General features: G+C 40.0%; 1 protein-coding gene across 1 annotated transcript in view; it reads left to right on the top strand.

The window, feature by feature from the left end:
• FBN2 (fibrillin 2) overlaps positions 1-25,374 on the top strand; it is a gene marked incomplete at both ends in the record, with an annotated part of 261,800 nt that overhangs the window by 217,736 nt on the left and 18,690 nt on the right. Inside the window, 16 exons of the mRNA XM_080804778.1 lie at positions 857-982; positions 1,570-1,722; positions 4,846-4,914; positions 5,775-5,900; positions 6,088-6,213; positions 6,651-6,776; positions 8,654-8,770; positions 10,613-10,741; positions 11,185-11,304; positions 14,046-14,171; positions 14,837-14,989; positions 15,769-15,834; positions 16,132-16,257; positions 16,806-16,925; positions 17,910-18,032; positions 18,747-18,878. Coding sequence (XP_080660904.1) covers positions 857-982; positions 1,570-1,722; positions 4,846-4,914; positions 5,775-5,900; positions 6,088-6,213; positions 6,651-6,776; positions 8,654-8,770; positions 10,613-10,741; positions 11,185-11,304; positions 14,046-14,171; positions 14,837-14,989; positions 15,769-15,834; positions 16,132-16,257; positions 16,806-16,925; positions 17,910-18,032; positions 18,747-18,878 — 1,938 coding nt within the window. The remainder of the gene's footprint in view (positions 1-856; positions 983-1,569; positions 1,723-4,845; positions 4,915-5,774; positions 5,901-6,087; positions 6,214-6,650; positions 6,777-8,653; positions 8,771-10,612; positions 10,742-11,184; positions 11,305-14,045; positions 14,172-14,836; positions 14,990-15,768; positions 15,835-16,131; positions 16,258-16,805; positions 16,926-17,909; positions 18,033-18,746; positions 18,879-25,374) is intronic.

The raw sequence follows: 25,374 nt of genomic DNA on the forward strand, positions 1-25,374 counted from the left end.
GCAGCTGCACTCCTAGAATCCCTGAATGGCTGCTAATTTGAAGGGAGCTATGCAGAGTAAGACTTTCCTCAGAATAAGCCCTGTAACTACAGGGAACAAAGTGATAGTTGCCAGAGGGGGTTAGCATGATGGGTGAAGGGGAGAGGGAGGTACAGGCTTCCAGTTACAGAATGAAGAGGTCAGGGAATGAATCACACAGCATAAGGAATATAATTGCTGATACTGAAATAGTGATGGAACAGGACAGACAGTAGCTTTGTTTGTCATGAGCATGGCATAACATATGAACTTGTCCAATCACTGAGTTGTACAGCCGAAACTAATGTGCTGATGTATGTTAGCTCCTCTCAAATTTATGAAAAAGATAAAGGCTTTCCTAACTGCCTTCAGTTTAAAGTCAGCATTAAACTTTAGTTTAAATGACAGAAGAGGACAGCAAGCATTATAACGCTTCCATTTGAAGAATGTGAAATTTTAATTAAAAAAATATGAGTGCCTGTAGACCCAGGGTGATCAGCACCTAGTCGCACAGGTGGGCACTCTGTGCAAGGGTGTTGGGCTGGGGAGGGGGGCAGGAATATGGGTGCCTTTCATATTATTTTTGCCACACAGAAAAAATTTCTTCTGTTCACCTCTATTTTTGAATATTGGCTTTTTTTTTTTCTTTTAAAAAAAGACATACTTCGTGTCAGGTAAATGCATATTTTGGGGTCTTTTCTGTAGAACTGCTTTAAATTCTTAATTTTTTAAAATATGGATTTAGGGAATCAGCCATATGTTTTGTTTAGTAGCTTAAATGCTATAAATTCATGATACAATAGCTGTATGACTTAATGCGTCTCCTTGCCTGTTGTAGATATCGACGAGTGTTTCGCACATCCCGGCGTGTGTGGGCCCGGGACGTGCTACAACACACTGGGGAATTACACCTGCATCTGTCCGCCTGAGTACATGCAGGTCAACGGAGGCCACAACTGCATGGGTACGTGAAGCCTTGGACAGGGGTGAGGTCACAAGCTCGCGCACTCAGGACTCAGTAGGATTGTTCAGAAAATTTGTAAATTGAAGTATTTATGAATGATGAAGTATTCCACGGGCTTATAAAATTGTGGCCCTGCATCATTCGTTTGGGTTTGAGATATATATTTCCATGGTCCAAAGCCCGAGTCTGAGACACAAAATGTCATCCAATGTGACACTTACCTATTCCTAAATAATTTGTTTTCCATTCATGTCAGGGGAACATTATTTTACAAATAAGAGAACATTTAAAATTTAATAATTGTATTTTAAAATTAAATCTGTGCCTTTGAGTAGAGAAACGAGTATCTGTTCATTTTGTTTGCCAAGAAAATTATAAATGGAAATCGCTTATCTGAAAATGGGAGAGATCAAGGTTAATCTATGCATGATTTATGTTCAACTTAAAGGATTATTTTAAGTTGCCTCCACATGGCTAAAAAGTACCTCGGAGTTATTAATCAAGAAAGCTCAGTGTCTCCAGGTACACGGATTTCATTAGTAGCTGCTTCCTGCTCTGACTGGTGGGCTTGTTTTTCTGTTACATAGACATGCGAAAAAGCTTTTGCTACCGAAGCTATAACGGAACCACTTGTGAGAACGAACTGCCTTTTAATGTGACAAAGAGGATGTGCTGCTGCACATACAATGTGGGCAAAGCCTGGAACAAACCGTGCGAGCCGTGCCCAACCCCAGGAACAGGTAAGTGCACAGCTGAGCTGCTGCTGCAGGCCCAGCTGGTGACACGTGTGTGTGACAGCTGAATCCAAGCCAGTGTGTGCTAAAACCAGACATGTTCGGTTCTGAGAATACCCAAGGGCATCATAGGTCATAGAACGTCATGTCCCAAGTGGCCCTTTTTGGGGTTCAAATACAAATTTCTGAGGTATCTTCTGGGGAGGGATCTAGATCCTGAAAATAAGCCCCGCTGCTAAAGAGTGAATGTGTAGAGTGCTGGTCCATTTAAGTTCATTATTTTATAGTGTTCTGGTGAATTAGTCAGTTACTCATCGAGCAGGTACTTACTGAGCAACCGTCGTGTGTCACTGTGGTCAACTTGGAAGGTGTCTTATTTTGATTTAAAACCTGTGGTAATTTCAAGTCCATCAAATTCACTAGGTATTGTTTTGTTTCCATCTTGAAAAATCCCCCCAAAAATGGATTTGATGAGCAGACCTCACATGAAAGCAGCCTGTAGCCAACATGTTTTCTTTTTTCTAAAGATTTTTATTTATTTATTTGACAGAGATCACAAGTAGGCAGAGAGGCAGGCAGAGAGAGAGGAAGGGAAGCAGGCTCCCTGCTGAGCAGAGAGCCCAATGCGGGGCTTGATCCCAGGACCCTGAGATCATGACCTGAGCTGAATGAAGGCAGAGGCCTAACCCACTGAGCCACCTAGGTGCCCCAACCAACATGTTTTCTTATACATATGTTCCCCCCCAAACTTATCTGAAATTTTTAGGCAGAAAATAAAACTGGTCTTTACATGGTAAAATTTTTCACACAAACTAGAAGATAATAAATTGCTATGAGAGCAAAAAAAAATGAATGCCTTAAAATTGTTGCTTGTTCAGGTTCATTTATGATGTGGACAGTTACTTTCGATATTTGTGGACCCTAAGCATTGCACCAGTCAGACAAACGAGAAATGATGATTATGCGTTTGTTGCCAAACATTGCTTAGGGAACACATATTCAAATGTGTTGCTATAATTAATGCAGTAATGAAATGAAAATAAAGAGAAATAGGAAAAGTGACATAGGGAGCCTTTCTTGGGGACTCTAATTCAGTGGATAAATGGATTTTCTTTCTTTCTTTTTTTTTATATTTTATTTACTCATTTGAGAGAGAGACAGTGAGAGAGAGCATGATTGAGGAGAAGGTCAGAGGGAGAAGCAGACTCCCCGTGGAGCTGGGAGCCTGATGTGGGACTCGATCCCAGGACTCCAGGATCATGACCTGAGCTGAAGGCAGTCACTTAACCAACTGAGCCACTCAGGCGCCCCGATAAATGGATTTTCTTAACTAACTTGCCATAGTTGTGCTCCGAAAAAACAAATGGAAACATTTTTATGATTCTGTAATTTTAAAAACTCCCATCAGTTAGAAATTGAAAATCACTGGGTTGGGGAATTAAATATCACTTTTTGGTTTTTTATTGTTGTTGTTGTTTTTATTTATTGATTTCAGGGGAGGGGGAGAGAGAGCACGTAGGGGGGAAGCAGAGGTAGAGGGAGAGAAGCAGACTCCGCCCTGAGCAGGGAGCCCGATATGGAGCTTGATCCCTTGTCCCCAAGGTCATGACATGAGCCAAAATCAAGAGTTGGACACTTACCTGAGCCACCCAAGCGCCCCTAAATATCACTTTTTGTAAGAAGTAAAGGCCTTAGGCGTAAGAGGACATATCTGCATTTATATTCAAGTTCCGCCACTTACTATCTGACCTCATGTAGATGATTCCTCCTTTCTGAAACTGATTCCTCATATACAGAATAGATGATAAATTAGAAATGACAGTAACTAACTCATATGGCTCTATAGTAAATGAGAGGACACATATAAATTACAATTTATGCTTCGCCAGGCTCTTACAAATTACTGAATCGAGCATCTGTCATGTGTCTCTGTGTATGTTGTGAGTGCTGAGTTGAGCTTTGGTGGATGCAGCATACAGAGCCCCTCCCTGATAGCATGTCCCATATGGTCTGCTCTCCCTGCTTTACCTAACAGTGTTGTCAGGAGTTTTACTCACGTGTGTTGCCGTGGGCGTCAGAAGCGATCTGCTTCTTAAAAAATGAGAATTCTCTTAAACTTCTATTAGCTTGGTGAATTATGTGATAGGAGTAACTGTTTTAGTCTGTTTTATGCTATGATGCATTATTTCTGATGCGTCAAATTTCACATTCCAACAAAATAGACATTTATGTTTAAAAAGATGAGATGGGATGCCTGGGTGGCTCAGTCGGTTAAGCCACTGCCTTTGGCTGAGGTCATGGTCCTGGTCCCAGAGTCCTGGGATGGAGTCCCATGTCAGGCTCCTTGCTCAGCAGGAAGCCTGCTCCTCTCTCTCTCTCTGCCTCTGCCTGCCACTCTGCCTGCTTGTGCGCACTCACTCTCTCTCTCTCTCTCTGACAAATAAATAAATAAATCTTAAAAAAAAAAAAAAGATGAGACAAAATTAGTGTCTCATTCATTATTCATTGTTCATCTGTTTCACACTAGGACAACTGTTTTTGCATGCCTGTGCCTTTGTGCAATTTATAATCCCTTTTTAAATTTGTACTCTAACCTGGTTTTTCAATGTATATAAATTAGATCATTATTAAAGATCTGCATATCCAAAGAACAAAAGAATTTAAATGCCTACAGTAAATATTTTGAATCTTGTAATATTTACTTCTAACATCAGAGCATTAAAAAGTTAATGAGGGTAATAATGGTAAAGAATGACTAGAATCTGCTTCTGGCAGAAGCTGGTAATATTATCGAGTAAATATAATTGAGATTAAAATATCATTATGAGGGCGCCTGGGTGGCTCAGTAGGTTAAAGCCTCTGCCTTCGGCTCAGGTCATGATCTCAGGGTCCTGGGATCAAGCCCCACATCGGGCTTTCTGCTCGGCGGGGAGCCTGCTTCCCCCTCTCTCTCTGCCTGCCTCTCTGCCTACTTGTGATCTCTCTCTCTGTCAAATAAATAAATAAAATATTTAAAAATATATATATCATTATGAGTAATATAAAATATATTTGTCAGTACAAGTATGTAAAATGTTATTTGAAAGGAGTTTGAGAATTTTAAGAGTGTATTTGCTTTATCTTTTAAAGCTGACTTTAAAACCATATGTGGAAATATCCCTGGATTCACCTTTGACATTCACACCGGAAAAGCTGTCGGTAAGTTTTCCAGATTATTTTTATTTTAATACATATAAGTAGCATTTTGTAAAAGTTTCTTTGGTGTTTTTAAAGCTTAAAGTGCCATAAAATACAATAATCTGGAGTCTGATCTAGTACAGTTAGACAGGAAGGAACTAACGCGTTTACAGCCTCTACCCAAGTGTTAATAAGGATATTACTCTGTCAACATAGTTTGGTGATTGGGTTATGATAGTTGTAGGACTGTCTCAAGATTCCATACATATCAAGCTAACACCTGAGTTTTTCTTCTCATGAATATTGTATTATATGACTCTAAATTATCCACTTTATTGTACCCTTTAGTTACTCTTTTTATAACTATATACTTACATTTTTGGTGTATTTTTGCAAGATCCCTTCCTACTGATCTACTTGGGAATTTGCAGAATTATCAGTTATATAAATCATTTTCTTCTGAATGTTGTTCAGTTTCTTTCTATTGTTCATTGTACTTTTTTCCCTCAAAGATAAAGTAAGCGATATAATTTTAAGAAAACCTAGCTTTCTTCATTAGATGAATAGCAGCAGTTATTAGGGGAGCCTGAAACATGACTTGAAGAGGAAGCTTGATTCCCTAGAAAGTTTACTTGGTACATTGACACTAAAAATCACTTGGTGTAGTTGATCACCTACAATACTATTCAAAGGAAAGTATTCTATCTTGTGGCCTGTATGCTTTTGTAAACCAAAAAATCATTCATGGCACTCTGGAATTTATTTTTGTGATGCTGAGTGAGTGTTCTCATTCCAGCATACATGTAGCACTGTCAAAGGTTTTTAATGGTAAATATGTTAAGCAGAACTGCATATATGTGAGGGAATCTGTTCACTTTCAGACATTGATGAGTGTAAAGAGATCCCAGGCATTTGTGCAAACGGCGTGTGCATCAACCAGATTGGCAGTTTCCGTTGTGAATGCCCCACGGGGTTCAGTTACAATGACCTGCTCTTGGTCTGCGAAGGTAATCCGATTGACACATGACCCCCAGCCAGATGAGTTCAGTGGACACAAATGGGTTTTAGATGGTCTCCTGATTTGTACGGGTCTTCTGAGGTACTGAGCAGTATTGAGGAGTGGGTCACCACACGGGTGAAGTGAAGGTAATACGCAATAAGGAGGTCCTTACCTTGGCCCTGTTGCTCTTGCAGACATTGACGAGTGCAGCAACGGTGACAATCTTTGTCAGCGGCATGCAGACTGCCTCAACAGCCCGGGCAGTTACCGCTGTGAGTGTGCCGCTGGCTTCAAGCTCTCCCCCAATGGAGCCTGCGTAGGTGAGAGGCCACGCCCCCCACCCTCCCCCGCCCTCCTCCAAGCAGCTGGCCGTGCGTTCCTCTCCTTCAGAGAGAATTTTGACAAGATTTTCTAAGTAAATCCTTTCGTTCCTACTGAATCTATTTCGCCATATATTTAGATTAATTTGTGAGGAAAAAAATCCCTTCAGTGGATTTTCCTAGGATTAGACCTAAAATAAAATAGTATCTTTGAGATACTAATCAGCGTAGAAAAATGGCCCAATTTTTTTTGTTTTGTTTTGTTTAAAGTTGTGGATATTTTCAGGCCTCACTTCTTTTGATTCAGCTGTTGTTATGGTTCATTTTCAGCCTGTCTGTAATAATTAATAGCAGGTTCTAGAAACAGGCCTGTGAAAATATGAAGGAATCTTAATAAAAATCAGACATGTGTAACATGTGTTTTATTTTTGTTTTAGATCGCAACGAATGTTTAGAAATTCCTAATGTTTGCAGTCATGGCCTGTGTGTTGACTTGCAAGGAAGTTACCAGTGCATCTGCCACAATGGCTTTAAGGCGTCCCAGGACCAGACTATGTGCATGGGTAAGAGAGAGGACGTTAGTTCAGGAGGGCAGTGAATTGAGACTCCCAAAGAGCTTACAGGTTGGCCACTTGCTGTGACTAACTCCCATGCCTCTTGTCAGACACAGTCTCTCAACAAGTTAGCTCTATTAAACGGCTTATGCCTTTATTCAATGGAAAATTTGTGAGCAGGGACACACCACAGTATGTTCTTTGGTTCACTGTTCACAACCTTTTTGCTCAGATGCCTTCACACGCTTCTCAAGCACTCCGGGACACTCAGGGTTCTGTGGAAGTCACCACAGTCACCAGCTATCCGTTACCCTTCTCTGTTCCCACTCGAGAAAACGTTTCCAGCTGCAAGAATATAAGGGAGTAAGAGTAGTAAGAGCAACAGTATTGAAATACTGTCACACACATATGTACGTTTATATACTTTTCCACCAAATCACTGAATACATGGGACTTACTGGCTGCTTTTGTCTTTTAACTCTTCAAAGCATGTTTAGAAGCAAATGTAACAAAACTCTAAAATGTTCCAGTAGCTCGTGTAATGGTTAGCTGAGCAGTAATAGTGTTCAGTAAGTACTTGCTGAGCCGACACTGGAGGAGATTTGAAAGGTGGATGGGCTGGCCACCCTGGAGCCCAACCTGGGAACTCAGCGTAAATCCTTCAATCTGATGTCAACAACAGGCTGTATCTCAGGCAAAAGAGTTCTCCATGCACTGCACTTGAAAGAGGAAAATTAAATTTAAAACTTGGCTATTTATAATTAGCACATTCCCAGTTTAGAAAAAGCTGAACTTGTACATCTACTATTTTGGTGTTGAAGATATTACCTGTATGAATGGTAAATCAGATTTCAGTACTACAGGACTAGTTTCCTTTATGACCCATCCATACCTCAAGGACCACCTGGAGAACTAGCCATCTGCTGCCTCATAAGACTTCAGCCCTGGCGGTGGGGAAAACTCTCCAGGGGATGCTTGTACAAGGGACAAATGGAGGATCTAACCCTCTTTGCCTGAACTTTCTGAGAATGCTTGCTCATACGTGCTTCTCTTGTCTACTCTGTGAGACAGAGAACATTATTTGCTAAAAAATATTTGAGGTTTGATTCAGAAATTCGTATGGAGAGAACATGCCCTCAATCCTAATAATTATAAGATTTATTTATTTATTTATTTAGTTGACAGAGATCACAGGTAGGTGAAGAGGCAGGCCGGGGGTGGGGGGTGGGGTGGGAGCAGGCTTCCCGCTGAGCAGAGAGCCCTGTGCAGGCCGATCCCAGACCCCTGAGATCATGACCTGAGCTGAAGGCAGAGGCTTTAACCCACTGAGAACCTAGGTGCCCCAATAATCTCTCTTAAACAAAGCTTTCTTTCTAAGGAACAGTACCCTTTTTTGCACAGAAGAGTTCCAAGAGCCTAGAATTCACTGTCTAGGGAATCTGTTTTCTTATATGAGGATGAGCTTTCTAAATATATTTTTAATTCCATTTTTTAAAGGCTTATAATAATACTGAGTTCTAGTGAACTTCTTATTTGGATTCTGTTAATTCATAAAATTCAGGAAACTGAAATCTACCTTTATTGTACTGATCAGATTAGGGTGTGTAAATTTCTGAGGGAGTGGTGTTGATAATGATTGAATAGAACAAATTAGTGTTTCAAACAATTGGTTTCCTTACAGTTGACAAGCAAACCATTCATTAAAGTATCTGCACTAAGGGAATGCTGGCTTAGCATACTCATTTCCCTAAAATGAACACGGGTTCCTAAGTATTAAATGAGGAAAATCTAAGTGAGTCAGTAATTTTTTAAAAAATGTAAATGTGTAACCAGCTATGTATTTCTGGTTAAAAATTGAATTCCTTGGAGCCACTATTTCTTTGTAGATGTTGATGAGTGTGAGCGACATCCATGTGGGAATGGAACTTGTAAAAACACGGTTGGATCCTACAACTGTCTCTGCTACCCAGGGTTTGAACTCACTCATAATAACGATTGCCTGGGTAAGTATTCTGTCCTCTGTGGCTACCGTTTGCTGTTTGCACAATATACTGAAATAAGGAACAAATCCAAAGAGTAAATCAAATGTTTTATTATTAAAACACAAATAGGTGATGAAAGATATGTAATAACATTGACTAATTTCCAGTTAACTAAAGCTGTAGTACTGGTTTAAATAATCACAAGACAGTCTGCTGTGTTGAGTACTTCTGTCAGTCAGTCAGTCAGTGCGGGGGAGGGGTGACATGCAGATAATAGAAAATCTACTGGGATTGTTCTATGGTTTAGGGTGGTTTTTACCCCTTCTATGGGATCAGATATAGACCTGTCATTGTTTCAGTACTATTGCAATTATTTCATATAATTTATTCTTGTTTTATATTCAAATACTGACAGAGTATCCAACTTAAAAACATGTTGCATCTTTAAACTTCATTTTCTGTCAGCCTTTGAAACCAGGGATTTCTTTTCCCACAGAAAGGGGGGATTGGGGCTACGTCTCCATATTAGCCCTCAGAAACCTATTTGATTTCAATTTCGAACAACCGTAAATTTTCACAGGAAAGTGGAATTGTCTGCTATGCATGGTACAGAATTTTATTGTGTGCCCCTAAACAACAATGATTAAAACAAGAATTAATAGTGAGTAGGGGAGTTTCCTTAAGTCAGTGGAGGGCATGGCAGGAAGAAGCACGAACAGATGCTGAGCACATGTCTGTTTACCATACACGAGGCACTGTGCTGGTGTTTCACAGTGGACGTCCCTTCATTCACATGGGTCCCGTAGGGTATGTGACAGCAACGCCGCCTGTCGACCATTCCAGACCAGTGCTGCTCACACCACCTCCAACCTCTGATTTATGCCAGCACGGGCTCCTCTCAGTTTTGGTTTTTCTTTTCTGTTTTTGTTTGTATGTATGTATGTATTTGAGAGAGCTCATGCACAGACACATGTGCATGCACATGTGAGTTGGGGGAGGGCAGAGGGAGAGAGTGTTTCAAGCAGACTCTGTGCTGAGCACGAGGTCCAATGGAGGGCTCGATCGTAGGACCCTGAGATCATGACCTCAGCTGATATCAAAAGTCAGACGCTTAACCAGCTGAGCCACCCAAGCACCCCTGTTTGTGTTTTTTCCCCAAATTCTGCCACTATGAAAAAATTCAAAGCTAACTGGACATTTTTTTCAACTACCACCTTTTTATTGATAATTTCTCAGACCCTTTGTACAACCAGAGAGAACTAAAGACACCAATATGGCTCTGATCTAAACACAGCCTTTAGAAACTTACAATAATTAATTGAGTAATTACTCCAATGCAGTCAGCCCTAAGTTTCGCTGAAACTTAAGATTTTTTTTCTTTCAAGTTCTTTACTTTGTCAGCAAAATACATGTTAGCAGTTCTAAAGTATATTTAATATAATTGATTTTTCTATATTTAATATGTTCTATTATCTGTGCTTTGAATAGAGTCAGCTTATCTCCATGTATAGTCATCTGCAAATTGGGCCATCAGGTTAAGTGTGTATACTGTCTGGTCTCCAAGGAAAGAAATATTCTTCATTTGAAAAGAACAGAGTACTTCACCATAAACCTTCAGTTTTTATCTGGCTATAAATTTGAGTTCTATTAATATCAAAACTTGGGGTTGAAATATAGTAGGGATCTCCGTGACTGTATTAGTCACACACTGCTTCCACTGGGAGCTGTTTTTCTCTGTGTTGATGAGGAGTGCAGTGAAGTATATTTGAAAATGCATGGCAGTGAATATGTTTTTACATTGGAACACGTAATAATATATGTGTAAGAGTTCTCTCTGAAAAGCTTATTCCCATTTGCTTACAGATATAGATGAGTGCAGCTCCTTTTTCGGTCAGGTGTGCAGAAATGGACGGTGTTTCAATGAAATTGGCTCCTTCAAGTGTTTATGTAATGAAGGTTATGAACTGACTCCAGATGGCAAGAACTGTATAGGTAACTATCTACCCAGTAAACAGTCTTTGTGTTGTTTTGTTAAATAATGATGTGACTTTCCGCCCCCTTCCCCCCCCCACACACACACTTGGAAACCCTCTCACATTTCATTTGATCATCTGATTATTTGACCAATATAAGATACCATGGGAAATTTGGGTATAAGGAATACACCAACAATTGGGAATGGCTTGTCTGAAATGTTTTTATTGGAAGAGAGCTTGGGGCTATCCATGACACCATAAAAGGAGATGAAACAACTCAGGAGGAAAACCAGCCTCTTGCCAAATGAGTAATACGCAAGATGGCAAAAGAGTATCTTAGGGCATATTGTCCGTAGTGACCCGACAAATCAGAGAGACCAAGTTGAATTCATGTTAACATCATTTGGCAACAAGGACCTCATAATTAAGTCATTTTTTTGTCTTGTTTTTTCTTTAAAGATACTAATGAGTGTGTCGCTCTCCCTGGCTCTTGTTCTCCTGGTACCTGTCAGAATTTGGAGGGGTCCTTCAGATGCATCTGTCCCCCAGGGTACGAAGTGAAAAGCGAGAACTGCATCGGTAAGGTTAACACTTGTTCTAGGCTCCATGAACTATTCAGTCTAAGACCTGAGCCAGACCTTATAGCGGGACACTAAATGCAAACCACGGCAGGCAGGCTGACCCACGGAATTAAACATAGAGCTACCTACAGCTGCTTCACTGAATCATCAGAATCGATCTGAAGGTGGAATGGTGGGAACAAAGCATTTAGGGACGTGGGGTTTTTCATTAACAGAAATGTTATACCAGTCAAAGAATTTTCAGTGCACTCTAATCTTTTTTCCAAATGTCAACAGAGACTTTCTACTGAATTTAAAGAGAGTCTACAAAAATTGTAATCTTTGGCAACCAATTTTAAAACAGCTATTAAAGGTGTCTAGAGTCCTAGAAATGTGGAGCAGAAAATCTTGACCACGCTGTTGAGACATTTTTTTCCTTGGGAAGGCCTCATGTCAAAACAGAAAATATTAATCCATTTGTCATAACAGATGTTTTTCTGCTGAAACTCCTCCAGCATACAAGAATACTGTAACCACATCAAAAGTGGGTCCCAGAATTGCCTGGTGAACATGATGAAGGCGAACCTTTTTACAGTTACTTAATTTCACTTTTATACAAATTATTTTTTACAGTCTTGTTGAAATTCAGAAGCACCATCCTAGTGTGGTTCTTCTAACATGAAATGATTACTGAGGGGTTTTTTTGCCTTTGATTTATCCAATTTAAAAAAAAAAAATTCTCTGTGTAGTTCTACTGTTCACTTTCCAGGGACTCAGAACTGAAGGAGACAGTTTACTCCATTAAATTTAATTATTTTTCAGACCATGTGATTTCATATACTGGATACCCCAAGTCATTCCAGTTCCATCTTTATAGCTTTTCCCTTTCTTGATCTGCATACTGAGTGCATTGTAAAACTATCTGGTGTTTTTAATCCTTAAAAAACAGTAAAGACTAGAAGCATCTTAATAACAACTTTCTTGAAAACTAAAAGATCCTTCCTTTCTTTTATTTTCTTTATTCCATATTTAATCTCAGTTCTTCTTTAGCCCTATAGTCCATCCCTTTGTGGGACAATGACAATAACAGTGTGTCAGCAATTAGAAGGAAAAAGAAAACGTTTATTTCTCTGTATCAGAAAGGCTCAGCTACCTTTTCTCTTCATGAAAAAAAAAATCTGTGATTCAGTAACCTTTTATTCAACTGCATAAATATTTTTTTCCTCATCGCATCATTAGCAACACTCCTATTTTGCATCTCTGAAAAAAAATGATCTTAACTTCATTGTAAGACTTACTTTCTTTAGACTAGAATATTTTCTACCAATTTTACCCCGATGAAATGATTCTTAACATGACTATACACACACTTACACAAACATACATATACCACATATGTACACACACACAAATTCATTACACCTTTCAGTGTGTGTTACATTGAATGATTGGCACCTTTTAGGTGCTGGGAATGTAAAAAGATACACTCGTACCTTTAGGTAGCCAGAAAAGAAACGACCTATTTTGTAATAGGTAAAGCTGCCTTATAAAGACATCCTTGCCATTCAGTGTGACATACTCCAGGCCTGAGGCGGGTTCAGGCTGTAGGAGCACAAGCTAGGGCTGTGAGGACAGTGGTTAAAAGAATGGCAAGTCAAGGAAGCTCATCCCAAAGGACTGGTGACTTTTGAGGTGGCTCCTTAATGTTGGACAGGAATTGACTAATCAGAGAAAGGAACAGAAGAGAGGAGGCCCCTGGAAAACACAGGCACCCGGGGTGTGGGAAGGGGCAGTGAGTGGCCGACCAGCTCAGAAGACTGAACTCAGTCCTGCAGGCAGTGTGGAACTGGGCAAGGTTTGGTTTTTGGTTTTTTTAAAGAAAGGGCATGGTATGATTCACTAAAATTCTACAAATATAAACAGAGAATGTAGTATGTGCCTGACACCGTGCTAGTCTGAGCAGGCAGCAGTGACCTGGACAGGTGTGTCCTGTCCTCATGGAGCTGGCATTGCAATGTGGCCGGAACTGTGTAACGTTTCCTCACTCTGGTATGATAACTCCCTAAATAAGGACTTCCGATGGGGGGGAAAAAAAAAAGGCCAAATATCACTGGTAAGGAATCCTTACTTACTGAGAGACCTTTCTGGGGTGCCATGGGAATGGTGAAATTCTCAAACCATGTCTGAGTTCCCTTGGTTCCATGGGCACAGGTTTTCAAGTAGACAGCCTGGTGGCAGTGTGAGGGCACAAGAGGGACACATGGCAGTCTATTGGGAGATTTACAGTAATCGTGGCAGGGGAGGTTTAGTTTGAAAACCCAGAAGAGGTGGAAATGACAGGGCACATGCTGCCTGCATCTGGAGTATGGGAGGAATAAAGGTGATCTTAAACTGGATGGCTGGAAAGGATCATCAGAGAAGGAGACCCGTTGAGGCCGTGACACCTGTAGGATACTGAACTGGTCACGTGGGATAAGCAGGCGGACATATACACAGCCCTAGGGATCAGGTGCAGGGAGGTGGCGTTCTCTTGGGCGTCTGGGCTGTGTGGTTGACTGAAACTGGATACGATCTTTGACTTCTGAAGAGATAATAGTTTCCTTTTAAAGAACAAGTTATACCCACACATTATATACTCTCGTTTCATATTAAATAATCAGTGGCTAGCAGATAGTGGTAGGATGGACAAATTGTTTATTTTCAAAGACTGAACAGTGTATTGATTTACTTAAATTAATACATTCTCCTGCCCTTGTACAGATATAAATGAATGTGACGAAGATCCCAACATCTGTCTCTTTGGTTCCTGCACCAATACTCCTGGGGGATTCCAGTGCATCTGCCCCCCTGGCTTTGTACTGTCTGATAATGGACGCAGATGCTTTGGTAAGCTTTGGAATGACTTTTCTGTCATCATTTGCCCTTAGGAACATCATAGCTAGACAGTAAACCCTCATGGAAGTATAGGTCACTACAAAGTACATGTCTATGGCAAATATGTCTAGGTTTAAAAAAAATAGGTCTCAAAACTGTATGCACTGGACACTTTTAAGGTATTTTGAGATTTTGGCTCTGTTTCCACATTTTTTAATGTTATACTGAAAAATTACTATTTTATTCACTTATTATTATTATTGCCTCACAGTTCCATTTGTTGTTGGTATAGATTTTTTTTTGGACACCGGTATATGAGTTGGTTTTAATGTGAATGGATTTACTGAAAGTTATGTAGAAAATTTTTGTTAGGTGATCATGTAACAGTAGAAGAAGAGACAGGGAAATAATCTTAATACTGAGCATCACTTCTTAGGTTTCCTAGAGACATTATAAAAACATTTTAAACATTTTAAATAATTACACCAGATTTTATAGACAGGTCAGTGTAAGTTGGCATGTGAAATCGGCCATTGAAGTTTTCCAGACCTTTCAGTTGCTAATCTGATCTGCACCATGTGTTCGTCCCATGAGAAACCTTCCATCAGAAACAGTTACAACCGAGTACTCTTTTACTGACCCATAAGGAGGCCTGTGATGTTTGCTTTCTTGACTAGATACCCGCCAGAGTTTCTGCTTCACAAACTTTGAAAATGGAAAGTGCTCTGTACCCAAAGCTTTCAACACCACCAAGGCCAAATGCTGCTGTAGTAAAATGCCGGGAGAGGGCTGGGGGGACCCCTGTGAGCTGTGCCCCAAAGATGACGAAGGTGAGAGCTACCACTTTGTGCAGTTTGGGAATGACTGTCAGCCACCTTAACTGTATGTAACTGATGGATATTTTGAAGACGAAATTCATCCCTCATGTCTAAACTGTAAAGTTCCCGCGTACCCCCGTCTGAGGGACCCCATCTCCACTTGTGTATTCAGCATGTGTGAACACAGCTAGAGTTCCCATTACTTCATCTCCCTTTTGCCCCCTGCCTGAGATTAGCAGTGCTTGCTTTCAGTGGAATTAATTTGAGATGTGCAGGGCAGGAGATGTATTCCCAACTGCTGCATGGGTCCCACATGGGGATCGGATCCCGGGCTGTGGCTCTCAGAATCTTACATAAAATGGTGAGGAGCTGAGTCAGCACAAGGGCCATTTACGGGATGAGACCAAGAGCCTCCCAGGTCTGGTGTTCCTGCAGCCTGGGTGTAGGGTGCTTCCCAGCAGGCTCAGAACTAGCTTGGTCTCTAGGTTGAGGTAGCTCCCCTGTGTCCTGGGCAGGGGAGGCTCTGGCTGCTGGGCATTAAAGGAGCAAACATATAGAAACAACCCTTGGTAGGCAGCACCCTGGGAGGCACTGGGTGAGCTTAGGTGACCAGCTCTAAGTAGTCTCAGTGTTGCTTTTGAAATAAACCACAACAATAAAATAAGACTCTTGTTAAAAGCAGTTTTGTACATGAAAAATAAGTAGGATTTCATGTATACCATTAATCAGTTCTGAAGTTCTCCAATAGCTGAGACTCTTCAATAATGGGGAATTTGTGTTCTTCTCTATAGTTGCCTTCCAGGACTTGTGTCCTTACGGCCATGGAACAGTTCCAAGTCTCCATGATACTCGTGAAGGTGTGGTTTGATGTATTTCATTCCTATAATATTTTTTATATAAATTGTACATTTATTCTATAAATCATTTTACTATATAACATACTGTATATTTTAATGTATACATACAGTATTATATATCGTGCATTATATTTATCAGGCTACATTGTATACAAAATGTAAAAGAAATGTTTACATGTTTTAAAAGAAAAGAAATGTTTACATGTTTTATAAATTTCAAATTTCTGTTAACAGATACACAGAGTTTTGATGTATCTTTTTATATTGAGGAAGTTTATGGATAATTCTTTATTTTAGATGTCAATGAATGCCTTGAGAGCCCAGGCATTTGTTCAAATGGTCAGTGTATCAATACAGATGGGTCTTTTCGCTGTGAATGCCCAATGGGTTACAACCTGGATTATACTGGAGTACGCTGTGTGGGTGAGTGCTGACTCCACATTACACACTTGGAAAGTTCTAATTCTCATATTCCAGGCACCCTGAGTGGTGGCAGGATTTACAGAGCCAGTATCAGTAGCTAGTAACTGCTTTTTCTTCTCCCGCCTTATATTTTCCAGTAGATCTGGTTTATGTGAATATGGAGAGAGTTGCCCAACCTCTGCCTTCAACCAAATATACAAACTCTGATGTGCCTAGAGCTTTACAGTTGCCAAAACCAGTAATGGGAAAGAGCTCCATTTTAAAACCTTATGACTTTCTGCACCTGCTCTTGTAGCAGAAGACGACACCCCTCTATGGGTTTGTGACTTTTAGGGGTGGCTGTCTGGGGACTCAGAGCTTGACACACCTGATCCCCAGGGCTCCTCTGCACTGAATCAAGGCCAGCCAGCCAGCCAAGGCCAAGGAGGGTGCAGAGTTGGGTGTGCCCTGCAGAGATCCTGGAAATGTGTGCAGGCCAGGTGGGTATTCATGGGCATGCTCGTATTAAACTAAAACTCCGCAAATTGTTTGGCACTTTCTCTTCTCAGATACTGATGAATGTTCGATTGGCAATCCATGTGGGAATGGTACATGCACCAATGTTATTGGGAGTTTTGAATGCAACTGCAATGAAGGCTTTGAGCCAGGGCCCATGATGAATTGTGAAGGCAAGTGACACTTTTCTTAATTATTATTTCTATAGAAAGCGTTTCTCAGTGTCTCAGCTTTTACTTCTATGGCTTTGATATTCTACTGATGATTATGTTCATCACAAATATCTTTTCCTTTACCCTGGTGAGCATAGTTACAGTCACTGCTTTAAAGCCCTTGTCTGGCAGCATCTTGGTCACCTCAAAGTTGGCATCTCTGGTGGTATTTTTCACTTGAAGTTGGCATTCCATTTTCTTGGCTCCTCAGCAGGTTAGAGAATTTGGGATTATACCATGGATGTTGTGAGTGATATCTTTGGAATCAGTTGTATTACTTTGAAGAATGTTGATGCTTTTGTCTTAGCAGGCAGTTAACCTTGGTGAACATAAAAGCAGAGTGTCAGGCTTGTGGAAGTTAGTGGTTCAGATTTCAGTTTTTCGATAAGCCCCAGTGTGGCTAGCTTCTTTGATTTTGCCCCACACACACATGGTTAAGTCAGCAACATAGGCCTTTATGCAAAAAAAAAAAAAAAAAAGTGTGCCTTCATCTTTGGCCCTCTCCTATCTGGGGCTCCCCCTCACTCTTGAGCAGCCTTGGTTGCCCCTAGCTCCCTTCCCTGATTGCTCTGGATAGAAGCTCAGAAAGTTTCTACTGAAGATGTACCTGCCAGACGCTGCTCCTGCCAGAACTATGGCCATCCACAGGGTAATTTCAGAAAAAATAAAAATAAACAAAGAAAAAAAACTAGGAATTTATGTCTTATTTGTTTGCTGAGTTTCAGCTCACCACTAGGAACTGCTTCAGTTAGTTGTTTCTGTTTTTGTTTTTTTTGTTTTGTTTTCAGTTTATAGTTGCTACTTGTTGGAGGATGAGTTCGTGAGGTACCACTTCTCCATACCAGTGTTGGGAGTTCTGTTATCTTACTGCTTTCTCTATGACCAGTGTCATGTAAACAATTAAAACTGTAGGCTCAGGACATGCCTGCCTGTTTCCTTGATCAGATATCAATGAGTGTGCCCAGAACCCACTGCTGTGTGCTTTCCGCTGCATGAACACCTTCGGGTCCTATGAATGCACGTGCCCAATTGGCTACGCCCTCAGGGAAGACCAGAAGATGTGCAAAGGTAAGGCAGTGGGAAAGAGAATAGTTAACACTACATTTGCCATACTGGAAACGTATTTTAATGATCTTATAGTTCTCTGCTGTCTTCTTCTAGAGTTTACAGACATGTATCTGACATTTTGCTGGTAGATTCCCACACCTAGATAACAAGACACTGGATGGTCTACCCCAGCAAGTCAAAGATAAGACGGGTTGAAGAGCCTACCATTGTCACACTCTTGGCTCTTACTAAAGCAAAGACTGCCTTTCCTTAACTACTCTTTTTTACTGTATTTTTTATTTAAATTCAATTAGCCAACATATAGAATGTCATTAGTTTCAGCTGTAGAGTTCAGTGATTAATCAGTTGCACGTAACACCCAATGCTCATCACGTCTTGTGCCCTCCTTAATGCCCATCTCCCAGTTACCCCATCCCCCCACCCACCTCCCCTCCAGCAACCCTCAGTTTGTTTCTTACAATTCAGAGTCTCTCATGGTTTTTCTCCCTCTCTGATGATGTCCCATTCAGTTCTTTCCTGAACTTCCTGTCATTAGGACCAATGCCGAAGCTTTCATAAATCTAGAATATAGCCAAGAGTTGGAAGAGACTTGGCTCCTCCTTTCTCTGTCACACAATAGCATTTTAAGAGCCAGAAACCCAAAACTAAGACTTCAAAATCCAAAACAGTAGACTGCTCCTAAGAGTTTTGTTTTTCATTAAAAATATTTTCTAGATCTGGATGAATGTGCTGAAGGGCTCCACGACTGTGAGTCTAGAGGCATGATGTGCAAGAACCTGATCGGCACCTTCATGTGCATCTGCCCGCCTGGCATGACCCGACGGCCGGACGGAGAGGGCTGTGTGGGTAAGCTGCACGGGGTGGCATCTGCTTACTTAATATGCCTGCCTCGAGACAGCCTGACCACACTATGCAAGAACCATCCTCACTCCAGGCCAACTCTTTTTCTAGCTCTTTCAAGGCTGTTCTGTAGCTGGAATTCTTCCATCTCGCAGGCCGCGCCAGTAGAATATGGTTTGGATCATGCAGTGCCAGTGAGCCTGTCCTTGCCTTTCATCCTTCTGTGTCCTGTAAATTTAGAACACTTAATGGAGAAGTGTAGGACAACTCCTTGATACAATTCTGCTTGTGTAGCAAAATAAATGAGTAGGTGTTCTCATTTTGTATCATCCCATCAGTGAGGAGAGGAAGAGGCAGATCATCTCCAGACACTGGTCACAGGTTGGGTAGGCCTGTGACTTGGCCATATTGTTTGTAACATACTTGGACCTCAGTTAATTCATGTGTAAGTGGAGGAGGTGAGGCTGGCTCTCTAAGTTGGCTTCAAGAGTCTAAAATGTTTGATTTTATGGTACATGTCACAGTCCCCTGGCACGTACACTGGCCGTGGCCATGGCAGCCTGGCCCGTTTTCCTCAGCACTTGTTTCCCCAAAGTGCTGGCACCTGGGATGGTGCAGTCCACAGTTTTCTTCCTCCTTGAGAAGAGATCATTCCCCCTCCTTGAATTAAGAATCTTCTGTTAGGATCCTAGCTTCCAATCCCTTGAAAATTGTGGGGGTATATGGAGGGACATATGAAGATAGTGAAAAATGTCCTATTTTGGAGAAAAAGATCACAAAATAAGATTTCTGAAAAATGAACCTATCAGTGATTGCCTGGTACTAGAAGCCAACACTGGAGAGTGGCTACAAAAGGATACCAGGGACCTCTTTGGGAGCTGGAAACTTTTTTTTTATGATGCTATTTGTGGGCTTTTTTTTTTTTTTAATTAACATAGAATATATTACTTGCTTCAGGGGTACAGGTCTCTGAGTCATCAGTCTTACACAATTCACAGCACTCACCATAGCACATACTCTCCCCAATGTCAGCCACCCTATCCCTAACCCCCCCACCCCCCAGCAACTCTCAGTTTATTTTGCAAGATTAAGAGTCTCTCATGGTTTGTCTCCCTCCTGATCCCATCTTGTTTCATTTTTTCCCTCCCTCCCCCCCATAACGCCCACCCTGCCTCTCAAATTCCTCATATCAGAGAGATTACATGATAATTGTCTTTCTTTGATTGACTTATTTCACTTAGCATAATACCCTCTAGTTCCATCCATGTCATTGCAAATGGCAAGATTTTGTGGGGGTTTTGATGGCTGCAATAGTATTCCATTGTGTATCTATACCACATGTTCTTTATCCATTCATCTGTTGATGGACATCTAGGTTCTTTCCATAGTTTGGCTATTGTAGACATTGCTGCTATAAACATTTAGGTGCCTGTGCCCCTTCAGATCACTACATTTGTATCTTTAGGGTAAATACCCAGTAGTGTGATCGCTGGGTCATAGAGTAGCTCTATTTTCAACTTTTTGAGGAACCTCCATACTGTTTTCCAGAGTGGCTGCACCAGCTTGCATTCCCACCAACAGTATAGGAGGGTTCCCCTTTCTCCACATCCTCTCCAACACCTGTTGTTTCCTGACTGGTTAATTTTAGCCATTCTGACTGGTGTGAGGTGGTATCTTACTGTGGTTTTGATTTGTATTTCCCTGATACCAAGAGATATTGAACACTTTTTCATGTGTCTGTTGGCCATCTGGATGTCTTCTTTGCAGAAATGTCTGTTCGTGTCTTCTGCCCATTTCTTGATTGGATTCTTTGTTCCTTCGGTGTTAAGTTTGATAAGTTCTTTATAGATTTTGGATACTAGCCCTTTATTTGATGAGTCATTTGCAAGCATGTGGGAGATGGAAATTTCTAAAAGTGGATTGTGGTTATGACCGCACAACTCTGTAACTTACTAAAAATCACTGACTTGTGCACTTAAGATATGCAGATTTTATAGCAAGTAAATTACAACTCAAAAAAGTGATTTGAAAAAGTGAATCTAACACAGGAGGAGAGATACAAGGATATTCACTCCAACTTTGTTCATAGTAACAACAACAACAAAAAGGACTAGAAAACAACCCAAATGCCCATCACAGGAAGACAGTGAAATAAACATGGCATTTCGGTGCTGTTAGATGTCACACAGCAGGTCAGGGGAGTAAGGTGTACATGTGTATATACGGAAGTAGAACTCTAAATGTCTACTTACAGAACAATACATGTCATATATTAAAATTATAATACTATGTTTTTTGTAGGTATGTATGTAAGCAAGTAAATACACAGAAAAAATTTTTAAATTTTTGCAGAAGATAAACCCCACTTCACAGAAGGAATTACCTTGAGGGAAGATACTAGGATTAGAGGGTACTATTCTGAAGCGAATTCAAACTTATCTGTCAATTTTAATTTTTTACAAAACAGTGGAATTTGTGAATTACATGTGTAGTATAAAAGTAATTTTTAAATGTCTGCAACAACTGATGAGACTGATTTCACAGTTTCTCTTAATCTCTTAGGTATTTCATTCTATATACACTACTTACTAAAGGTAAAAATAGATGACATCAGAGGTACAGTTATGCAGTGGTTCCTTCAAAAACACTGTTCTCCCACAATCTGAAAACCTAGAAGATACACCAGACTCCTGAGCCATGTTTACAAACTCCCATATGTTTCTCAGAGTCTTACGCGGCTCAGATGCTAACATGCTTGAAAGGGTAGGGTACAAGGGGACTGTATGAAAGATAACGTTAACCATCCTGCCTTCCTAGAGTACATGAGATCCATTTTCGTTTCCTTCTCTTTTATTTGAGTGTGTATGTGTGTTTGAATTTCATCTGACTAAAATACTTAGAAATGTAGGGTTTTTTTAATACCTGGAAAATTTTTATTTTTATAACCAAGGAAATTTTACTTTATACAGTCACTACATTTACCTGTGCATTTCCTAGGAGCAAGGGAGCAGGCACTGGGACCACATCAGGAACCCAGTTTTCTGGTCCTAGATGTGCCATAAATGAGCTGGGTGACTTGAAAGAGGCTAAATTCTCTTTCCCTCAGTCTCCTCCTCTGTGGAGCGAGAAACTACATGATTTGGGTGGGAGGAGGTGGAGGAGAAGGGTTTTAGCTCTAATATTCTATGACCCCGTGTGCTTGGTTTTTCAAAGAAAAGACATAGGGAAGCATTATACATTTGGAATTTCTTCATTGTTAAAAGATGCTACAGAAGATACAGGTTCTAAAACATTTCTGATAACTCGGGCTTTCATTACACCATGCCGGTAGCAGAACCTTCTGATCATCAGAAAACTCTTTGTAGCAAAGTTCGATTTCATACAGACATGTTTTTATAGTTAGAAATTCCATTATAAACAGCCAAATTATTATTATAAAAATTTATTTTTTAATAAATGTGTACAAATGTCAGAACGAGAATGAAAGATAAAACCACAAAAAAACAATAAAAATGCTGAATACAGTGAAACTGGAATCCAACAAAATTATCCCCAAAATGTCAAGTGCAATAGAAACTCAAAGTATTACAAGCTACAGATTTAGACTTGTAAGAAATCTAAAACCCTACAGAAAACGGTAAATACAGCCACAGATGAAAATTTTCTCATTGAAGTATATTTACACACAGTGTTACATTACTTTCAAGTATATACAGCCCAGTGATTCTCCCAAGTTTATATATCATGCTTTGCTCACCCCCAGCGTAGCCACCAGCTGTCACTATGCATTGCTGTAACAATATCATCAACTGTATTCCTTAGGCCATGCCTTTTATTTCTGTGGCTTTTTCAGTTCCTGCCTGGAAACCTATACTTCCTACTCCTCTTTGCCCATTTTGCCCAAACTCTCCACTGCCCTCCTCTCTGGGAACCATCAGTTTGTTCTCTGTATTATAGGTCTGGTTGTGCTTTTGTGTATATTTTATTCACTGGTGTTCTTAGATCCCACATAGGAATGAAATCATATGGTATTTGTCTCTCTCAGTCTGACTTATTTCACTTAGCATAAAAATATCTAGATCCCTACATATTGTCTCAGATGGCACGCCCTCATCCTTTTCATGATTGCATAATATTCTGTTGGGTGTATGTCCCACATCTTCCTTCATTATCCATTCGTCTATCAGTGAACGCTCAGGTTGCTTCCATATCTTGGCTATCATAACTAATGCTTCAGTAAACAAAGGAGTGCACATATCTTTACAAATTAGTGTTTGCATTTTCTTTGGGTAAATACCCAGTAGTGGAATTACTGGTTCACAGAGTTTTTCTATTTTTAATTTTTTTTGAGGAACCTCTGTACTGTTTTCCACAGTAGCTGTACGAGTTTGCATTCCCACCAACTATGTTTGAGGATTCCTGTTTTTCCCACATCCTTGCCAACAGTTGTTATTTCTTGACTTTTTGAGTTTAGCCATTCTGACTGGAGTAAAATGATACCTCCTTGTTGTTGTGATTTGCATTTCCCTGATGATTAGTGATGTTGAACATCTTTTGATTTGTCTGTTGCCCATTTGTATGTCTTCTTTGGGAAAGTATGAACTCAGTTCCTCTGAGTTTTAGTCATTGTTCTTTTGGTGTTCAGTGGTACAAGTTATTTATATATTTTGAATAGTTACCCCTTATCAGATACAACAGATGAAATTTGATTCTGCGATATACTATTCCCAGTAATTATTTTTAAGTAAATTTTTTAAATAAATAAATGAATAGAAAAAAAATAAAATAAATGAATAGGAAAACCTAATAAATAGAAAAATTTTACCCAGATCATTAAATTTTAATGAAAATGTTGACAGTACTATTGGTTATTCATTTTGAAATGAATAAAATTTATTTCAAAATGAAGTTTGATGTATCAGTGAGGGGAACAAAGGCTTTGCTTTTAAGATAATGGAATTTTTTTAAAAAATGTTCCCTCACTCCTTCTCCTAAAGATTTAGAAATAAAGCTGAGGAGGGAAGAGTGTTGTTTATTTAAACGAGGAATGGTCCAAATACGGACTCTGAAGAATATCTTTCAAATATTATAAAATCTCAATCAAAAACACTTAAGAGGCTCAGTGACATATTCTTCCTTAGACTTTAACAGAATACAGATACCTTTCAAAGTAACATTAAGAGTTCATCCAGCAGTCTTTGAGTAGAAGATTGGGAACACAGGTGAATGAGAGAAACATTAAATGTTTCTGTAGAAGCCTAGTTCCACATTGATTGTGAAGAGGGAAAACAGTTGACATGCAAAGAACTTGACTCAGAGCCACAGTGACGTCCTAAATTACCAAGAAACTTGGTATGTACTGTTGGCGGGAACGTAAATTGCTAAGGCCACTAGGTATGGATTTTGGGTTTCCTCAAGAAATTAAATATAGAACCACCATATAGCCCAGCATTCCCACTTCTGGGTATATACCCAAAGGAGAAAAGCATTATCTTAAAAATATACTTGAACTCCATTGTAGCATTATTGGCAATAGCCAAGGTATGGAAACATCCTAAGTGTGTATCAGTGCATGAACGGACAAGAAAACACATACACACACACACAGGATTCAGGGAATCCTATCATTTGTGAGAACATATGAATGAACCCAAAGGGCAATATGCAAAGTGAAATAAGCCAGAGAAAGACATGGTATCACTTATATGTGGAATCTAAAAAGATTAACACATTGAACTCACAGAAATAATGGAGAAAAATATTTGCCAGGGGCTTCAGGGGACGGCAGGGGGTAGAGGGGAAAGGGAGAGGCTGGTAAAAGTATACAAACTTAATTGTATGAGATGAATAAGATCTAAGGATCTAATGTGTGATGTGGCAACTGTAGCTGATAACACTGTACTATGTAACTGAAATTTGCTAAGAGAACAGAAATTAAATATTTTCACACAGAAAAAGGGCAAATATGTGAGGTAATGGGTGTGCTAAATCACTTGAGAGAGGAATCCTTTTACATTATCCCTCAATAAATCTGGAAATAAGAACAAAATAGGAATCAGGGTGCCGAGCGGGAAAAAAGAAAAAGAAATTTGTCCTGAAGGGGAACACAGATGAGGTGCTAGATTTAGTGGTATAAGATGTTATTAAAAGAGATAGTTTTTTTAAGATGGAAGTTACGAGAAAATGTGTGTTGAGAGAATTAACTCATTAAAAAGGGAGAACTGTGAACTCTTGGAAGGCAATGCAGAGTACAAGTGCAAAGACTGACCTTTGACAAAAGACAGAAAATCTTTAACTGTTGAAAAAGACAAGAGGTGGAAAGTAAGGGCCACACAGGTGGTTAGTAGTGGAGAGATGGAGGAGTTCTTGTCTCTGTGCGGTAGTCATTGTAGAAGGTGGGAGCATGGTGGACATATGAAGAAATACAGTAAGGTTATTAAGGGAGTATTAGTTCCCATTTGAGATTCGAATCATGAGTTAAAGTGAGACCTGTTCTGTTCGT

The sequence above is a fragment of the Martes martes genome, assembly GCF_963455335.1.
Source record: "Martes martes genome assembly, chromosome: 5".
NCBI lineage: Eukaryota > Metazoa > Chordata > Mammalia > Carnivora > Mustelidae > Martes > Martes martes.